Genomic DNA, 20,686 nt, shown 5'->3' on the forward strand with positions numbered 1-20,686 from the left:
CTTCCTGAAAATCTGCCGCCTGTCGCCGAGGGTCATCATATTTGCCACCGGCTGGCGCTAGTGACGTGTAACGGCGGAAGTTGCTCAACGACGTCATATCCGCCCTTCTCCCTTTGTTGACGTCTGCCTTCTCCGGCCGCGCTCGTGTTTTCTTCGAAGGTCGTCGTTTCGCTAGTCGTTGCTACGCCTCTAAGCAAGGTTCCGGAGAAATCCGAAAGAGGCGCCGGGCGTGATTGTTGTACAAGGTGACGACAGCGGCACGGGCGAGGAGGAAGGTTCGAGAGAGATGTGTAACTCTGCGCGACACAGCGCTGCACGACCTCACCTTTTCTGGTGCTCATCGCTGATCACAGACGGAGGAACGTTGTTCGGTTGGACGACAGCTGATTTTGTTTGGATTTTTATAACCTGAAGCGGATACCGGTGTGCAAACATTAACGAACCTTCCACGTATCCCGCTCACCGTTTACCTTTATTAAAGGCTAATAATGTTTGTGCGTTTTTTTTTTTTTTTTTGTCTTTTGAGTTAATGTAGCGGAAACTCTTTTTTATTAAGAGAAGGATTGATTTCAACTCGTGAAAAATGGTGGCGAAAGCAACCGTCAAGTTCCGAGGAATTCTTCGCTGCCGATTGGAAGAGCGTTCTAGATACCTAACCGGCAGGTGCAAAAAATACGCTACAAGCCGCCTACAGGCACACTTCCACGTATCTCCTTTATAGTTTAGCAGAATGTGTTTCGACATGACGCTTATTTAGTTTATAAACTACTGGAATGTTTTGGATATATTAGTACCGAGAAGAATAGACTAATATTGTTTCTCAAAGTATATTTTCTTCGTGCATATAAATAATAAAATAGCATTTTTACGCATATCCCGCTAATAAGGTATTTTCTGAACGTCAGACGCGAAATATGTCGACATTTAAATAAATATTAGTCACTGTAATACAGTGTTATGGTGCACCTAGGCACCCTCAGAAGCTGTATTGGTAACCAAAAGTACTGCTCCTGGAAAAGTATGTCTCATTATCTCAAGTGCGATGAACGTGGTGAAGTGAAGTATACGCGCTCCGCAGGCCTATTTCGTTTCTTTGAGCACTGGACATGCAGAGCGGGATAAAGAAATACGTGATTGTAATCATTGATCATATTTTGGGTTTAAAATGTATTACATTTCTTCCGACATCAAGAGAACTGAAGTACATAATCGAGTTCAGTAGAAACTTACTATCGGCTTCTAAGAAAGAAGTTCAAGGTGCTTCTGGAGGCGATACTTCTGAGAAAGAAGCCATTTATCAACATTTTTATCGAGATAAAGCTTCTTTCTATTCCATAATAACAAAAGTAAAATGCAAAACAAAAATACGAACAGAAAGCAGGAATGAAGCAAGAAGTGACAATATAGCTGTGCCTCATTCCTTAAAGACACCGGTTGCAAACCAACGCAAAATTAGCATCAACAATCAGTTGCTCACAAACCGAAACTTAACAAATGCGATTGACGAAGAGGAATGACTGTCATGCTCAAGAACCCAGAATTTCATTCTTCATTTGTTGTCCTTGCATGGACGCTGAACGTACTAGCCCGGCTTCCTCGCGTATTCTTGTTCTTTTCCTCCTCAGCTACTCTCACAGTTTAGGAGAGCAGGGTAAAAAGGAATACCGGCCTTGATGAAGATTGAGGTTGTACAAGGGCCGTTAAAGGAGTACAAAAACGAAAATTAAAATATACGGAAACCTTTCCGAAATGGGTGAAATATGACCTATGCTATCCGTAAATGACAATCACACGTTCGTATTTTGAGCGGATGGCTGTATTTTTCGTTTCAAGCGTCCGATTCTAGCGAGAGCTTAGAAATCGACTATCGAGGCGTGTGATGCGTCATGGAAACTCCATAATTGTAACGTCAGGCTGTTCAGCACAGCCAATGGCTGGCGTGATTATGAGCGCCGCCATGCGGTGGCATTTGCGTGTTACAATCTCGCGTTTCGGAGTGGCGGAGGACTGTCTGCACGACGACCGTCGTGACGTATTAATTTCGGCCCTTTGTCCGCGGTGCGTTTCCCCATGATCTATGAACACGAGAGGACGAGGATTTCGACTCTCGCACATGACAGGCGACTCGGGCTAGAACCGTACGAACCCTCCGACAGACCAACCGTCTGCCCGACAAAATCTAACAAGAAATGCCTCGCGTGTAATAATGATTGGCCAACTTGGAGGTATGCGCTATTGGCTGTTTTATTAACAGCGTGCTCACTTAACCAGTTTGCTTCTCTTTTCACGGGCGGTTCGATGAGCTCTTCTGCTTTTCTTTTCTTAAAAAAAAAAAAAAAATAGTCGGCCCAACCCTGGTGGCAACCGAATATTCTTGGCAGGAAGACCCAGACTCCTCAAGACAGTGGGTCGCCTTTCATTGTCCTCATCGCGAAAATGGTGGCCGTACACTGGCGATCGGGTTTCACCGGCGCCCGATACACGACGACGGACGCGAAAGACGGATCCACACGCTTCGGAATCATCATCGTTCGAAGACCCGTGGGTCGGCGCCTTGCAGTTCAGCACGCTGTTGCCGCAGCCCTCTGCCGCGCAATAGCGCGGCTTCCTGCACGCAAACGTGATGAATAAACGCAGAAACATCTCGGCGGTATACCAAAACAATCGCATGCCGCGCGAAGCAGCGCGATTACGACATTGCGTTCGTGGCTAGGGTACCTATATGAGTACGGTGTACTGCAGAAGGTGCCGCCACTGCGAGAAAAGCAACACGTCACGATCCCCCAACAAAGCTTCCGCGTCCCCCAATTAATAGGTGCATGTGGAAAATCGTTGTATTCGTTCGAATATTACTGGCGTTTGCAAACGAAAGACTGGTGTTTTACAGGTGCTGATGCGACGCGATTTTTACCTAAGCAATAAAATTAGCCCTAACATTTTGTTTTCGTAAACCTTTAAAAGTCACTGCCCTAACATCGTCACATAACAAAAAAATCTAAAAAGGTGAAGAATTTTGAAGGATGCTCCAAATTTGGGTTCCGTTTTCGAATTTGAGAAAGTTCTACAACTAAATACTGCCGCCTCGGTCGCTCCGAGGCAGAGCGCTGGTTCATGGATCCCCGTTGGCGGGTTCGAATCTCGGTCGAGGTGCCCGCAATCGGACGGAGGCTTGTTGCAGAGAAGGCACCGTATACGTAACTGAGATTTGAGCTGCGCGTTTAAAGATTCCCAGGTGTCGAAATTAATCCTCCGTTTATATCTGGCGCTTGCCAGATGCCCTCCGTTGTTTTCGCGCGTAAAACGCCCAAAGTTAATTATAATTAAAGGCTAAATTAAATTCTTTGATTCAGTTAAAGTCCTGGCTAATTAAAGAGCGACAAAAACAGCGCCTTTTAATTGCATTATGATTTAAATAATATTAATCTTTGGTGCATACAATGGCGTATGGAACTAAACCCAAACAAATGCAAACTAATGCGGGTTTCCCGGCAAGGCACGCGCCTTCAGCATATACACTGACCGACATTCAACCTGAATCCGTAAACTCCTGCCGTTATCAAGGTGTTACTACAAAATTAATACTACTACTACTACTACTACTACTAATAATAATAATAATAATAATAATAATAATAATAATAATAATAATAATAATTTTATTGCACAAATTTTAATACAATACATAAAAAAGTGGGTCCGTCGAAAGCAATAGCGGCTTGTCGGACTGGACCCAGCAGCGGCGTAAAGAAAAAAAAAAACTATAGTACACAAAACAAAAAATATTAGCAATCAGAAAACATGTGCGAAGTAGCTAAACACAATGGGAACAAATACAACCTATAAACAATCGAAGTTTGAATAACCTAAACAACAAAACAAAAAAAAAAAAAGAACCGAGTTGAATGATTCTACTTGTCCTTTGCAAAAAGCATTAAAAAAAGTGCATGAAACTACAAATCCAAACTTAGCAGAAAAATAGCGGCGAAAACCCAACAAACGAATACCAAGCAATGCAGATAATTTTCAGCGCTGTCGACGTATAAAAAACAAGAGATGAAGAGTAAACATATAGAAGTTAGTTAAATAATCCAAAGTTGGGTACATATAACTCTCGCATAACGTTCGTAAAGCTTTTTTAACTGACGCTTGGAAGTTATTTCAAAAAACGAATCTGACATGTTGTTAAAGAGCTCAGGGACATAAATGGAGCGCAGTCTTTTACCATCCTTAGTATATACACGCGGAACGACAAAAGGTTTGCTTTCTCTAAGTTCGCGCTTTTCAACATGAGGCGTCTCGAATGCACTCTTTCAATAATGCTAATATTAATAATAATAATAATAATAATAATAATAATAATAATAATAATAATAATAATAATAATAATAATAATAATAATAATAAAATAATGATATTATCAACTTTAACCTGGAAACCTCCTATCTTAATTATAATCGCCAACGCTAACCGCATGTTAGGAGCTACACTCTAAAAAAAAAATCCCGTGCATCTGCTTTCCCGCACAACACTCGGAGAGCCAATCACCACAACTTACGGAGGCAGCTCAGCGAATGACGATGCCTAAACATATGTTTAGACCAAAAAACTCAATCTGAGGTGCGACATTAAGCAATGCAAGGGTAACGTTTTGCATTGCTTAATGTCACAACACAGACTGCGTTTTTGGTCAAAACATATTTCGGCATCGTCATTCGCTGAGATGCTTCCGTAAGTTATTGTGATTTGCTCTCTGGGCGTTGTGCGGGAAAGCAGACGTACGGGATTTTTTCAGAGTGTACGACGGAACTTCAGAACGGCCCCAGTAAGCTTTAAACTTCTATTTATAACATTCGTGTACGGTCAAAATTACAATACGCAGCATCTATTGAAGATACTAGCCACGCCATTTTACATAAAGCTCTCGAACTATAGTTCAAAATTACGCCGTTCCTTTCATTCTGTCTAAATATAATCGAGCAGCCTTCATATCATCAATGAAGTCCACTTTGTTGTGCGTCATTGGCGTAAAAATGTTTTTCGACTTCGCCAGTTTCATAAAGTGCATGATCATCAGCCGTTACGAGACAATTTCTTTACGTTGTCTAACAGTAACTATTACTCTTCTCGTGTGGACCATAAGAATAAAGTTGGATTACCACGCTGCCAAGCGAACACCTTTTTTTTTTATTCATTTATCCCGCATACATCAAACGACTGGAACCACCTTCCAGCAGATATCGCAACTACACCCGATTATTTTCTTGTTCGCCAAGCTCTGTTTACTTTTCTGTTCGATGAGCCGACGTGAGTCATTTGCTTTTGTTTATTCTGTTCGTAGCAGTAGCAGATGTTGCTTTCAGCGTTTGCCAATCAGAGCGTATTCTTGATGTTTGTATTTCTCGCCGCATCTTTTTCTGTTATGATTTTTTTTTAAATTTTGTTTCTTGTTTTACCCTTTCCTTCGATAATGCTTCGGTGCTTGAAGGTATGTACAATAAATAAATAAATAAACAAGCGCAAATCACTAGTCCTTTTCTGTTTATGATTAGTTCAGTGATGATAGGAGACGTACAGAAACATAACGAACACCATGATGTTGCGCTTTTGATGCTGTCTGATTGGTCCCATCAGCTCGTAGCGTTGGCTACGACTTCGGCATCTCGGTTAGCCCATCCTCGTGCTGCTTTAGTTTCAGTATTTCGAAACGATGAAACTTGAAAAAGGTTTTAGACATATATCTAGTAGGGTGTCGAACCGGAACCGAACCGAACCGAAAACCGGAACCGAACCGGTATTTTTTTCGGAACTGAACCCGAACCCGAACCGTTATATTGCTATCGCGATGAACCCGAACCGGAACTGTACCGGAAAAAAAATAACGGTTACCGGCTCATGTCAAAACGGTTCGGTTACGCGCTGTTGACAATGAATGTGCTATCAATGCCATTTGTTTTTTAAGTGCCGTCAACTGACACACACCTCGCTTACATATTTTTCTTCCCCTCTCAGTCTTAGGAATATAAACGCTGCATCCATGAATCTTGACAAACGCTGCATCCATGAATCTTGACATAGGAACCAGTATTGCGCTGGTCGCGGCTTGCACGGAAGAAAGAGAATTGGAAGGCTGTGCAAAAAAAAAAAAAAAGATCGCGTCACGGGATTTTATTTTTCTACAATCTCGTAAATCCTAAATGCTGCTGTGTGCTCATTTCATAACACGTTTCTAGAACGCGCGAGTTCTTGAAGCTTGCTTCCATCGGAATGAGAAAAGAAAAGGCTGTGGAGTTTGATAATAATGCATCCGGTTTCGTATAGGCACTTAGAAGCTAACATATTTGTGAGACAGCGAACTCTTCTATTTTAATATTTATCCTATTACGTCTTTCTGGCGTTGCGTTCGGTGAAGTGTTTTTTTATATTCCGTATCTTGTTTAATTAAGGGTCTAATTTGAGTTACCGAAGGCTAGTTCAAATAAAGAAAGCTGTATTTTCTCCCCACTGTTCTTTCAATTGCTTACACGCCGAGGTGGCGGGATAGTTAGCGAGTTCTACTTGTAAGTGGGTTTGTAAGGAGGTCGCGGATTTTACAGCTACTGCGTCGGACCCAATTCGATGAAGTCCGAATGCGTAAACGTCGGTGAGGTAACCTTTGAGTGCACATAAAGAAACCATTCCTGGTAGAAATCCCTGAGCCTTACACTACGATGTATCCCGTTTCGTATGTGCTGATTTCAGATGTTTTATTTGTAATTTATTTTGATGTTGCAATTTGTCATTTATAATTTCCGAACCGGTTCGCGAACCGGTTCAGCGCCCCGAACCGGTTCGCGGATCGAATTAGTCGAACCGGAACTGAACCGGAACAAAATAAATTTACCTGAACCTGAACCGTAACCGAACCCGTATTTTTTTCGGTTCGACACACTGATATCTAGAAAAGTGATTTTTGACGTACTTCTGTTTTCTGCTTTCAATACCAACCAACATAATCACAATATCTAAAAGAAATTTGTATTACTATTTAGTGAACAAAGTTTATATAAAATCAAAATTCAACGTACTGAATCAATTCATCGCTGATACCCACTACAATTGGACAACTTGCTTTAAAAATTGTAGACGAAGAATCCAACCGCCTATCATATTAGCCGGGCCAGAGATACTTTATCGAGGTGCAAATAAGGGTATAAATTATTTACTTGGTCTAAATGACTCTCTAACCACGAATGAAAACCGCCATAAAGAATGGAAGCGGCTCCGGGGCAGAACGCCGGCGAGATTCGGCGGCTTTGAGTCCCGGCGCGCACTTTGATGGGGACTTCATGCTGAAAAGGCCGAGATTTCGGTTACACGTCAAAAGATCCCCGGGAGGGCGAAATTAACCATCGGTCCTCCTCCAGATGTTCTTGGTTGATTTGGCAGTAAAACCCCCAAATTTGACTTCATGAAGAATGAGGACCGGAGGCAAACCGCGTAACGAATCTATAGTATATACCGAACGTTTCTCGTGTCAGGAAGCATTGGTGCATCGTCATAGAGAGCTGCCATCATACTTAGGTATGACAAAAAAAAAAGAAAGAAAACATTGCTAGCAGGTGAAAAAGTTAAACATATAAAAAAAATAAACGGTCCGTGCAAGGTAAGCGAGCCCTTCATCCTAAAAGATATAACTAGTGGATGCAAATGGCCACAAACACCCTGCCAATTGCTTGCCCTCTCTGATACGCTTCCGGTATCGGAGTTTTGCTTTTTAGAAACCACGGCAGAAACTTCACCTCTGTATAACACAAAAACAAAGAGACTCCCATTTCACGAGGCCTATCGCCGTCTCAAACATGAAACGTGGAACTCAAAAGAAATTACTCTCGAATATTTCGTCAGGCGACAGGCGATTTTTTTTTTCTCTTTAAGTTCTCTGACGTTGAACACGAAAGCCGCGCGATGGTCTGTCTTAGCGTCTGATCTGACGTAATTCAAAAAATCAAACATCGTCCTCGCAGCAGGGTCCCTAATTACCACATTTCTATTTTCTCCGCAAGCAAGCTTGAACGCGCCGCATGAGTGGACACGATACAAGTCAACGAAACTTTTTGAGCTCAAAAACGTCCATTATAACCACCAAAGAACACGATCCCGTCGCGCACCTTTTTATTTTTCCCTGGAAATGACCATTTTTTTTAAATTTCTTTTTCCCCCTAATAGACACGAAGAACAAACTGAGTCGTACAGTGACGTGTTGTCTTCCCCACATGGCAGTGGACGGGGAACCGACTGGCCGTCCTGTGACGGATGGGGGCAGCGCCGAGGGGAAATCCGTGAGCCGGTGCTCCCCGCATTTCCAGCTTGACGTTGCGCATAGGTAACTCGATTTCAACCGAATCGTGACCCGAGAAACGACGCGTCCCGTGTCACCCTCGTTCTGACGCCTCGTCTCAAATGCCCTTTCTCTCTGTCTCGTCTCAACGTCCATTTTGGGTTCAGCCTCTCCGATCCTACTCTGACATGCTCACTCACTCCCTCGTGCCTGCACCTCGATTTTCCCCTTTCGAGCGACACACTGAGAGGAGAAACAAGCTGAAGTCATCGAAACACGCAACATACACAGACATCAAAAGAGACGCGTGCCAGAAACAGCTTTAAGCTTCTTGCAAGCTTATACGACGGAACGCAAAAGACAAAGAAAGACATCCTCTCTGCGGCGCATCGCGTCACGTGCACCTGCCCACTTTAAGCGGTGTATGTTATTTCTTTGTTCGTTTGCTTTGGCATTATTGCGTGGCGGCCAGCTCAACGCAGACCGAGCTATCCTCTCCCGCCGCACCCCTGAACGCGCTGACGAGGCCAAGTGCGCGGGTGCTTTCTCTTCCAGGGAAGCCGCGAAGCGGAGAGGGATCGGGAAAACCCCTCGCCCCTCTCTCGAGCTCCTTCTCGCCAGAGCCCCTTTGTGCCCTTTCTCCTTCCGTCTCGTGAGGCATCGGTAACCGGTATAAAACGACGCAGTCTAGGACCTTGAACGCTGTCCCAAGTTTTTCAAGTTCGACACAGACACGCACAGCTTTCTCCCTGCCTGTGCATTCGAAAAGGCGACTCCTTTGTCCACCGGCGAGCGACGCTCTACTACAATCCCAGCAACATGAAGCTGGTGAGTACTTCTCAAGATTCTGTACATCTCGTTCACGCGGTGTTGTCGCAATGGGGGACTGCTTGACGCTTGGCGACATTTCTGAGCGGGCCGCTTGCCTGGCGTTTCGCCTGTGTGAACACGCGGCTTGTTTGGTAAACGCTGTCGCGTCAAGCAATTTCCCTGGATGACTGCTTGCGCGGGGCGTGTCTGTCAAAGTTTGCTGGCAGCGTAAAAAAAAAAAAAAAAAAAAAGAGCACATAGTCCGGGTCGGGAGCTGAATAACAATTACGACAACGTGTGTGTTTGTTCTTCGACTCCAGGCTCGCACTTTACTGAACCGTACTTTTTTTAGCTTGAATACAGTTTACATTCCGTGTGCCCTGTGCTTGTTATTTTTCTGCTAGCTGTGTCCCAAAAGGATGTAGGCTTAAACTTACACATGAGCCGTTCTTGTCAACGTTCTCCCCGCAACGCCTTCTCAGTTCTTATTTCCTTTCTAAATGTAGATATTTTTTTTTTAATAGTACAGTTTGTTGTGACAGGCCTCGGAACGAGTTTTGAATATTTGGAATTCCTGCTTCTAAAGATTGAACGGTTACAAAACTTTTCTGGTTCTTAACATCGTCTCGGTATAACCATTATTTCCATTACTTGGAAATAATGGTTATTCGTGTTACAAGTCCCGAAAATGCGTCTCTGGTCTATGTATTGTTTACCTTGATTTCTGCGAGACGTCGCCCACCGAGAACATAGCAATTAAAAAAAAAAGTATTACTCGCCTATAGCCCCCGTTCGTGTATTCCCCACTCTCTGACACGACTGCATTAAGGAACTGGTCCTTGGGGTTTCACTCTTAACCTCGGATGTGAAATGCCAGTGACGTGTTCCTTGGTTGCAAAATGTCTTGCTCACTCGCGAAAAAATTATTCAACTAATTAGTGTACACCAGTGAACGCAAGTGTCTCACTTCGCACTACAAAACAAAATAGAGCAGTTTGACGGTTATAAGAATGTACATATTACACACACCGCAACGTACACGGGCGTTTTGTTTTTGCGTTATGTTTCTGCTAAGGCTCGAAATTCCGTTTCGTAGAGTTTGTTTGCATTTTCATAGTACTTTGTTCATGAAACGCCATCTCAACTGGAAAATCCCTTTGCATATCTGTTACTAGACTCACATTTTTTTAATAACATTCATGCTCCCTCAGCGTTGAAATTTTGGAGGGGGCAAAAAGCACCACATTCATTGCAGAAGTTTCTCGAGCTCCTCATTAAATGATCACATTAAAATTCTCGTAATCATCGATAGCCGTGCTCATTTGTGTTAAAGGGAAGAAAAACAAAAATCAATAACATTTTGTTAAGCAGATACATTCTGCTTTTCAACTCTCTTCGTAGAGAACTTTCTTGTTTGATGATGTGATAAACCCTGTTCCCCGGTCATTAGTTCAGATCGCTTGCTCCAGATCGCAGAATTGTGTAGCCAAATGCTTGTCTTGCGCTTGCCAAAAATTAAGTAGTGCAAGCAAAGAAAACTCGAATTTCACGATCTCCTTATTTAGGAACTCGTAATGGGACTCCGTATAGCCCCTACACAATTTGAGATCGCGTAGTGTAATGAGCGCGTTATGAACACGCTCTCTAACTACGGGCTCTTCGACGCTCCGCACAAAATCCGTTTCTAGGGACCATACGATAATAGAGAGTATTTTCTTTTTCTCCAAGCAGTGAGGAAACGTGCGAAAGCTGGTTGAAAAACAGTACCTACCACCTAACACATGCAAAATTTAAAAAAAAAAGAACTACTGTAGAATCACGAAGTTTGTATTTGAGTTCTCCTTTTTTTCACCCTTGTTTTAGGGTGTTAAGTATCATTACTGTTTGGCCTCTATTGGTGTCACATCCCTGCTAATTTCCTATAATTTTAGGGCTCCATGCACAGTAAAGCCATTATTTATTCACGGTACCTTAAAGGCCCAATTAAGGGCATTACATGAAAGGGGGGGGGGGGGGGGTACATTCAGTGTAAGCATCAATCAGGACAAAATAATAACAACAAAGTGAATAAAAAAAGAATTAAAAACACACACACCGGAAAAAAAATCTTGCATTAGAGGAATAGAAATGCAAATCCAAAACGAAAACATGTTGATAAAAGAAAACAGATCAGCAAACGAATATTGCTGGTTGTGTTGAGAGTAGAAAAAAAATTGTTCATGACTATATTTAGCTATTTTATTTACCCTCAGGACGTATTTTACTCTCAGGGGAAAGTGGTTACATGTAAATTGAAACAAAACATAACACGTGGGAAAACATAACAAGCATTGGTTGATGTTGAGACAATTTAAGGCGCTTTTAAAAGCTTCATAGATTAAAAGCGTCGTGAAATGGTCATTGCAGACCATTTCACATGGCTTCAATTTGGCGAATAACCACAAATGCGGCACCGTACAGGCATTATTATCATGATACCTATTTTCTAATTATAATCCTATTCTTGTGTATATTCGCACGGGCACCCTACAGAGTTACCGCGCCGTGCAGCGCGATATCTTCATTAACCGTAGCGGTCACGTCTGCTTTTTTTTCTTTACATTTCCACGAGACAGCGACTATTATACGCTCGGCTAAATTGGCGGCACCCTCTTCCAGGACATTACTGATTACCTATATTTGAGTACGCCTATACTCTAAAAAAAGTGCCCGTGCGTCTACTTTCCCGCAAAACACTTGGAGAGCCAATCAGCGCCGCTTAAGGAGGTAGCTCAGCGAATGACGATGCCGAAACACATGTTTAGACCAAAAAACGCAGTCTGAGTTGTGACATTAAGTAATGCAAGCGTGACGTTTCGCATTGCTTCATGTCACAACTCGGACTGCGTTTGTTGGTCTAAGCATATATTTCAGCGTCGTCATTCGCTGAACCACCTACGTAAGCTGCGGTGATTGGCTCTCCGAGTGTTTTGCGGGAGAGCAGACGCACGGGCTTTTTTTTAAAGTGTAAGAGATTGCCGGCTCATTCAAAGCTGGACTCTCTAGCTCAGACAGTTGCAGCATCGTTGAGATTTCAATTGTAACTATTTTATATGCTAGCGTTACGGAGTACGGTCGTCAACGCTACCCAGAGTAACAAAAAATATATAACTAGATCAAAGCATTTCCATATACGTAATTGTTCGTGCTTTACTTAGGCGAGTTTCACTCTATGTCAGTTCCCTCCTCCTAGTTCAACTATATTATAGTCTATGACAAAGGTGGCCACACCGCGGCTTGCGAGCCGCATGCGAGCGGCTCTTCGCGGGCTCGATTGCGGCTCGCGGCTCCCTGCAAAGCTTGCCTCTCCCCTCCCCCTTTTATGTCCCGTTAAGTCAGAAGGAAAGGTATATAATAACAAATAGCTTGCGTTGTGGCGGCCTTGTGCCACCGTGCACACGTCGGACCAACCGGCTAAATGACATTAGGGTCAGTGACATAATGAGCAACAGCTTTAAGAATGGAAATCACCGTGGCCACCAACTGAGATTACTGAAATTATAAAAAAGTATCCCCCACGCACCCTTTCTAATGCTGCTCTTCAGTTGAAATTGCTTTTTTTATAAGTTTTATAAAACTTATAAAAAGTTTATAAGTTAACGGATATCCGAACCCCATAACAATAACAAACAAGAGACGCAGCGGACGTAGCGTTCGGGCTTTCCCGGTCGATTGTGTTCACGGAGGCTCCCTGAGTTGGTGTCTCTGAGGCACTGTGACCTTGGGCAGGCCCACCGAAAAGGCGGCCACCGGTGCGTGGCAAATTGCTCGGGAAAAAACCCCAGCGCGACGCGCAGAGGGGCAAAACTCTCGCCCAGGGTCGTCGGCCGAATTCGCGCTCGCTCAGGAGATCCGGACCGGAACAGCAGGTTTGCCGAACAGTCAGTGAGTCGTCTGGATTTGCTTGGCTCGTCTAATGGCTCCCAGACGTGCCGTGGAAGCTTTCTTGTCTTTGTTTAAATTTGTTTACGAGTGGTAGGGGCACTTATGTGCGTGGCGTGGCACAGACTAGTCGGGGTTCCAGGCTCGTTGTGGGGCAAGTGAGACCTGTCTTGCCGTAAAATTCGCCCCGTGTGGCAAAGGATGCTACGTCTCAAGGTCGTGTAGCAGTATCACTACCCACGTATTCGCGCTAAGTAGTTATTAAACGTCTCACTGCTGTTGCTGTTTTTGTTGTTTTTTTTTCCTCTGCGCTGGTCGTGGCCGCCTAAGTGACTTCATTAGAATGCCTGTATGTCGGTGTTTTCAAGGCCGCTTCAGCTCGGGCTTAGTACCTGTAATAATAACCTTCCAAAAGTGAATTCGGTAACTTTCTTATCAGCAGACGCGCCCACCACATGGTTTCATTGTACTGATTTGAGAGTAGCGTCACCTGACCGTATTCCACGAATGTTCTACAAGCTGTCAATAATCCGCTTTGTAGGAACCTATTTGGTAATGAAAATTACAGTAAACGAATAATCGGGAAATTCCTATCAGTCGTTTACAATAATTTGTTAAACGTCTGTTATCTTTAACTTACTGAGAGTTCCTACGATGGGACCTGTTCGCTCCAGCGTGGTATCTCGAAGTTAGACATATCGATAAATTTGTAGAGTATCCAGTACCCGTATACAAGTTTTTTTTATAATTAGTGAGTCAGATTTGTTTAGTACCGATGTCGGGATAATATAATGCTTTAGGGGGCTTTTCGCTTATTATATATTAGCGATGCGCGCTCCAAGCTCGGCCGCTGCAATTCCTCTAGCCGCACTCTGGGGAAATTTCCTTGGTGCTCCGTTTATCTGGGAAGGAAGTTCGCAGAAATGAGGTCTGTTGCATTGTATGCCACCGCCCGCGAGGCCGCAGACATCGGTGTTCGAAGGGTCCTGATAAAGGCATATCTCGCTTGGAACCTTTAAGAGGGATTCGAGTAAGAAGGAAGCAAGATGGTCGGGGCTAAAGACACCCTGCCATACAACCTACTCGAAAGATAAGTCGAACTGCCCCAAGGTTACGAGCAGTCTGGTAGATTTGGCGTTGCATTTACTTCCTGGTTGGCCAAGACGCCTTTCAGTGTTTCTTTAACTTCTAAGTGGTTCTTCGCCAAGTGGAAATAAATGTGTTAGCATTTATTTGCCCTTGATATTTTTTTTTTACAGGTGCATACGTGCTACCCGCAGTACAAATGCACTCTTCGAGCATCGCGTTCTATGACAAAGAAATATCTCCTTTTCAGTGGCGCAGTGGCTGTTGTAATCCCTCTGAAATGCTCGTTCCGTATTAATCTATCATCCCTACTGGTTGTTAAAACCCCGCTCGTGCTCCTCATCTAGAAATTGGACATTGCACTCGGACATTACGACTGCGCTATAAAAAGCCCATGTTCCACAGAGGCGCCGCGGCGCAACAGCGCCCCAAAGTCAATCGCATTGCTTAGGCAATGGGAAGACACACGTGAAAGCGCGCCGACGACGAGCTCCGGCAGTCACCAGAGGGCTGCTTGTCCGACTATTGGCTAAACGCCTCTCGTCTAGTGCTGTACGTTACGGCACGAAAATTGCAAGAGGAAGATGCTGCTTCTTTTTTCGTCTTGATGACATGTCGATGTCCCTTTAATCTGCCAAGTCGTTTTGTACAACTGTCCTCACTCGCTCTGGTATTTTCTCTTTTTTTTTTTTTCTGAAAAGGGTCGTGTTCTCATGATTTCGGACGTTTTTGTTTGTTATGATTATTTTATTAATGCATGTCGTTTTCTTGAGTACCGTTCCCGATCGAGGTGTCGTAAAAAAAACTCCCGAGTTTTGAACCTCGTTCATTTCGAGGATCTTTCCTGCTTCACTAGCAAACCTTGAAACGTATGCTCCGGTTGTTTTCAACGAGGCCATTGCAGCATAAATGGGGACGCAAGGAATCGAACGATTTTTTTTTTTCAATCCTTTCTACGAATAGCTTTTATATTACTCCAGAATTTTGCTTCACTGGTGATCAGGCAGGATACAGACAGACGTGGAGTCCTACCAAGATAAGATCGCTTTCGATTCAGCTTCGTTCCGTCGTCTCATCGAGGATGTCCTGTTTTGAACATCCTCTCAGGATGTCTGGTCGTCGGTGATGTGCCATGTACCTCGTTGTTTCCTGGAAATTATGTCGCTGGCTAGATAGTCGGTCCAATAAGGCCGACAACCTGGCTCTTGTTATCTGTCTTTCTTTTTTTTTCTTTTTTCCATCTTTTTTTAAGTCATACTTTTTACGGAGGCAGTGATAAATTGTTCAGTTAGAACGCCAGAGGTCCAACGCCTATGTACTCAATATTCTCTATAAACAGCTCCCCTGATTGTTCCCTGTGATTTCTTTCTCTATAAAATTATTATGGTAGCGAGTTCGAGATTTACGGAAGATCATCGCTGTTAGGTTTTGGCACATTCGCGTGAGAAATATATTGGGTAAAGTGGCTACAACCGTGAAACTGATCTGCGAAGCTACAGGCTGTACAACAAGAGCCCGGACGTATGGTATCGCTTATCACCCAGATGTTTTCTTTTAATCTATTTTTATTTATATTTTGTGAAAGGGTACGGTGCACGAATATCTTATACTGGAGCTTTGTGATTTCGTGCTTTGCATTGAGCCATCGGAATTATATTCCAATTTCAGAATAAGAGTATTGAGAGAGAGAGAGAACCAGAGGGATCTTTCGAACGCTTAACCTATCTCTATAATGTTAGGTTGTTGTTTTTTTGTTTTTTTTTAATGTAAAGTATTCCTGCTTTCCGAGGTTCTGTGTGGGAACAGAACACGGCAGTCGCACCTGTAGAATTCACGCGCCTCGTTTGATTGCGACCACACCGTGTTTTGAACCGGCCGTCGTCTTCCCTCATTGCTCTGTACCAAGATATTTTCTTGATAAGGCCCCTGACAACCTAGGAAAAGCATTACATGCCAACATCCAACTATACTGTTATCTCTCTCAGCCCATGTATTTGTTCTCTGATTAACCGTATGCGATTCGGTGAGAAAAAACATTGTGCACACTCTCAAAACATATAACGATCTTACGGCTCTATAGCAAAAAATTGGAGATGGGGCCTGGAAATAAACAACACTAAGGGGTTATCATTTCCTTTCGGACGAAGATTTTGCTTTCTCACTATGGTTGTCCTCTAGGTAGTTTTCTCAACTTATGAAGTCTCGACGAACTATCTCGAGAGCATCGGGATTCCTTCCAGAGGCAGGGAGGGGAAGACGAATCATTCTATACGCGCATTGCATGCTTTGATAAACGGAACATAAACCGAACATTTCCTTGAAAGACTGTACGCGGCCCTGTCAAGGACTCTGCTCACCCGCGCCTGCAGTGCAACGCCTTCCACCAGCCCCCTCTAGTCGTATTGGCTTCGAATGCGCAGAAACACAAGGGCGCCTTTCAACGTCCGTAACCTTCCAACTTCCTAGAAAATACGGCGGACTTCCCGTTTGCGAGGCAGTTTGCAACCCGATGTGTTTCCCCTCGATTACGACTCTGGCCGTTTCACCGTTTCGGTAATCGTCTCCTCGCGCAAATTGTTCGCGATTCAAAGTAACTATCCTAATGGTTTTGCTCCGTTATGTCAGGAAGTTTCTGCTGTTTCTTTTTTTAAGCACGCCGGGTGTTGACGCACCGGAGTCCGCTACTTTTGGTGAGGAAGCGAGTGCGATTGGAGTCGCGTTTCACTATTCTTGAGCTGCTACGCCGCCGGAAACCGCCGTCCTTGGTTGACTCTTTTGTCGTGGTAGAAGAAAACAGACAGAACCCGAATCCTACCTCCAACCTATTTTTTAATAGCTGCTTCGTCCTCTCTCCGCACGTCTGACCGTGGCCCCTTCCGGGCCCCTTTCCCGCTCGGGTTGGGACTCGGGTTACTCCGTTCCATTACGAATTGATGAGAAAGGTGGTGGGCGAAGGAGATAGAGCTTCGAGGAAGCGCCCGCAACGCGGCAGCGATTTCGTAACCGCCGCCCCTTGCGCGATAATTGGATCCGGCCTGCGTCACATTTCTGTTGCTTCCTTTGGTTCTCTCTGGCGTCACTTCGGGGCCTTTGTGTTGCCACGTGTACCTGTCTGCTGCCAAAGTTATCCTGCCGCTCTTAGTTTTTCCTGCTTACCATTCCGCTCGACTGAGTAATCTCTTTACGAACGGACACCCAGAACAGCAAGCGACTCTGTTTGCCAATACTCGTGTCTTTCCCAAATTACTGCGCAGCTGTAGACGTCAATTACGCGGCGTCACAAATACGAAGAAAAAAATAGACGACGTTGAGCTTTATCAAATTATTCTATCTGACCATCTATGTTCACCTCTGCATTGCAAGCTGTATTTTCTTTTTATTTTCATTCGTGCGTAAGCGTTTTAGGTTGTACCTCCCAGAATTAATCTAAGGCGTTCTCTGTGCTGTGGGGTAGTCTTCCTTGCGCAATGTTTTGGTGTTGCCCGCTTTCGACTAGTTAATGTTTCTGATTGGAAAATATAAAGTTATTTTTAGCTTCTTACGATTTCGATACAGGATAATACAAGATGGAATTGATGATGTTGCCATATTTAACCATCAGGGATTGTGTAGTTTGTATTAGCATCATGGCGCATTTAACATATTCTCCTAATTTAGCCCAAATTGTGATTACAGAAGTTAACTTTTTTTTTAGTTATGAAGATTCTGTTATTTCATTGTGATCTTAAAATATAGCAAAGTTTTAGGCGCGAAGCTCCTTAGGGGCTAGCCATGTCCGTATGTCCGTCCGCCGTCGGGTGCACGTGCTCCTGCTCGTGAGCTCACGCGCTCACGTGCTCACGAGCACGTGAGCACTGCTCCTATGCTCGTGCAGGGCAAAAAAAAAAACCGCATCTCCACGTGGTGAATGATGTTGATTGGGGCGAAGCTGTGGTGGTGCTTGTCTGCGTAGACGGTGAGCCGCAGCATGCCGAGCCTTTCGTTCGTTTTCATCCATGTCAGAAAGAGAATGTGTGGTATGGAACGTGGTTATATACGCATTTGAGCGTTTGACCGCAGCGTGACACGGATGAAAACGAACGAAAGGCTCGGCATGCTGCGGCTCAGCGCCTGCGCAGGCAAGCACCACCAGAGCTTCGCCCCAACCAACATCATTCACCACGTGGAGATGCGGTTGTTTTTCTTCTTTTTTTTTCTTTTTTTTTGTTTTCTTTTTTTGCGTTCTACCTAAGACGTTGTTTATCATGATCTTGCCGCCCGTACTAACCTACTTTGAATCAATTTTCTGAAGCAGCGTCACTTCATTCATTCATTTCCTCGCTGATATTGAAACTCGCAGCAGCTAAGTACCGCGCTATGAATTTAAAGTGTAGCCAGCATCGGGCACGCACACGTGTCGATTACATGAGTTACAAGGAATGGCATTGATGCTTTTCCCTGTATTCGTCGAGGTCTGGGAGAAACGTTGTCTTGTACTCTATCTTGTATGACGATAAGTATTGATGCGATTGGCACTTCCTCGCTCAGAATAGTCTGACTAACGATGCCCTGTCGTTGCAGCTCCTTGCCCTCGCCGCACTGGTTGCGGTCGCCACCGCTCAGATCGTGGAGCGCCGTACCATCAAGAACCCGGACGGCTCGACCACGCACATGGAGAGCAGCTCCTGGGGCCACAGTCATTTCAACCAGGAGAACAACGACGACGGCATCATCACCGGCCGCATGGGCTACGTGGACAGCGCCGGCACCAACATCGACCGCCACTACGAGGTCGGGAGGGACGGAAAACGCCGCTTCATCGATGCCAAGGACAGCAAGCTGAAGGGACCCCCTCCGTCTTTCAACTTCGGACCCATGCCCAACCCGACCGACTTCAGCGCCGGACTGGACGATGACTTCCTCGCTGGCAGGTCCGGCTTCGGAAATCTGCCCGGCTTCGGCAACCTGCCGGGATTCGGCAACCTGCCCGGCTTCGGCGGCGCTGCTCGTCGTGGCGGGCGCTACTAAGCGTAGCTCTCGGTAGCCTTCACTCGGGCACCCGAAACTGAGACAAGCGGGGCACTTCTGAACTCCCAGCTCCCATTCCGATCATCGCTTGACCTTCTGGTGTCTTGTAACTTGCCTGAGAGCCCTCATGGTCGTATACATGCAAAACAAAATCACACTGTCCACGGTTCTACTATACCACAACGATCTTCCCTTGCCTCCCCTCAACCTTCTATCTATACATGGAAGGAAATTATGATCACCTGTGCTGTGCCTCCCCACAATGCGACCTGTTCCAGAAAGAAGACACGCACACGTTTCCTGAATATTTAATCAGTTTCGGTTAACTCAGCTTTAACTCTGCTCATGGGACGCATCCGTGGATTGACTGCGGTCCAAAGATCTCTCAGACGCCGCTTCATTTGTTTTGTGAAGACATACTGGATTTGTGATATGTACAGCGGGAATCTCAAAGCGGCGTCGGTTGTTATTTCATAATTTGTTTTGTTTTGTTCGGTGTACTTGCACATCGTCAACTATTAAAAATATTTCCTTGCGGAGCTAACAGTGTCTTTTGCGTTCTTCGTTTCTGTTTGGCAGTTTATCCTCAAAACTGGGCTTGTCCTTTCGGAGGGCTTACGAGTTTGTTACAAGCACAATAAACCGGTCTTAATTTGTCGCGCACGTGTCTTTATTTTTTATTCTCTCAGACGCGCTTGGAGCCAAGGAAATCTTGTTCTAAGAGAAGCATACCACTCGTGTTGACTAATACGTGAGATTTCTCTTCCTTCTACTTCCTTATGGAGGGTATTCACTGGACACCGCATTCGAGGTCGTTCTTTGCAGTGCCTGCGTAGAACTATACTTCGTTTTACCCTAAAGGGGCCCTGCAACGACTTTTTGACTGGTTTTTAATTTGCACCGAACCCGAGCGCAGTGAACGTAGTAACTTAGTGGAACTTTTCACGAATTTTGATTTATTTTAAATGTTATAGGCAAATTAAAATTACAAAACAAGCAAAAAAATACCCTCCTTCATGACGTCCTTGGTCCTGGCTTGAGTGGCCGTAAACTATACTCTGTTTCATAATTAGCGTGCAACGCTGTCAAAGCTACTGGCGCGAGCGCGTGGCTTCATCTATGGTTTTGTTTGCGCGAGAATTTGTGCAAATTATCAACGGGATCAAGCCCCACGCTCGCGCCAGTAGTTTTGACAACGTTGCACGCTAAGTATGAAACAGAGTATAGAGGAGGGGTAGTGAGCTCAGCGAGCGCTCACGGCTGCCGCACTCCGTGTCGACGGCTCGAGAGAGCGCCACTAAGCATGTACTGGATAGCTGGAGGAAGCGAGAGGCCAGGGCGGCTCGATTAAACACTAATTCGGCATAACACTTCGTTAGCCACAAACGGCAGTAAACCCGGGGTAAAGAGATCGGGAGCCACTTCGCGCTGCCATACCGCCAAACAGCCAAACTGTAAGCCAAACCTGCTCGCCGAAGGCGAGCAGGTTTGGCTTACGGTTTGGTTACGGAATGCTCGGAGCCGCTCGGATCCTCGAGCCCATAC

At 44.8% G+C, this 20,686-nt stretch overlaps 1 protein-coding gene across 1 annotated transcript; it reads left to right on the forward strand.

Annotated features, from left to right (window-relative positions):
- Nucleotides 1–8,939: 8,939 nt before the first annotated feature.
- Nucleotides 8,940–19,798, forward strand: LOC8023768. Its single transcript, XM_002402933.5, has 2 exons — nucleotides 8,940–9,145; nucleotides 18,695–19,798. The coding sequence occupies exons 1-2, from the start codon at nucleotides 9,137–9,139 to the stop codon at nucleotides 19,139–19,141; spliced, it is 456 nt and encodes a 151-aa protein (XP_002402977.1). The 5' UTR covers nucleotides 8,940–9,136; the 3' UTR covers nucleotides 19,142–19,798.
- The last annotated feature ends 888 nt before the right edge of the window (nucleotides 19,799–20,686 follow it).

This window comes from Ixodes scapularis, unplaced genomic scaffold (assembly GCF_016920785.2).
Source record: "Ixodes scapularis isolate PalLabHiFi unplaced genomic scaffold, ASM1692078v2 PGA_scaffold9__187_contigs__length_104089568, whole genome shotgun sequence".
NCBI classification, from domain to species: Eukaryota; Metazoa; Arthropoda; class Arachnida; order Ixodida; family Ixodidae; genus Ixodes; species Ixodes scapularis.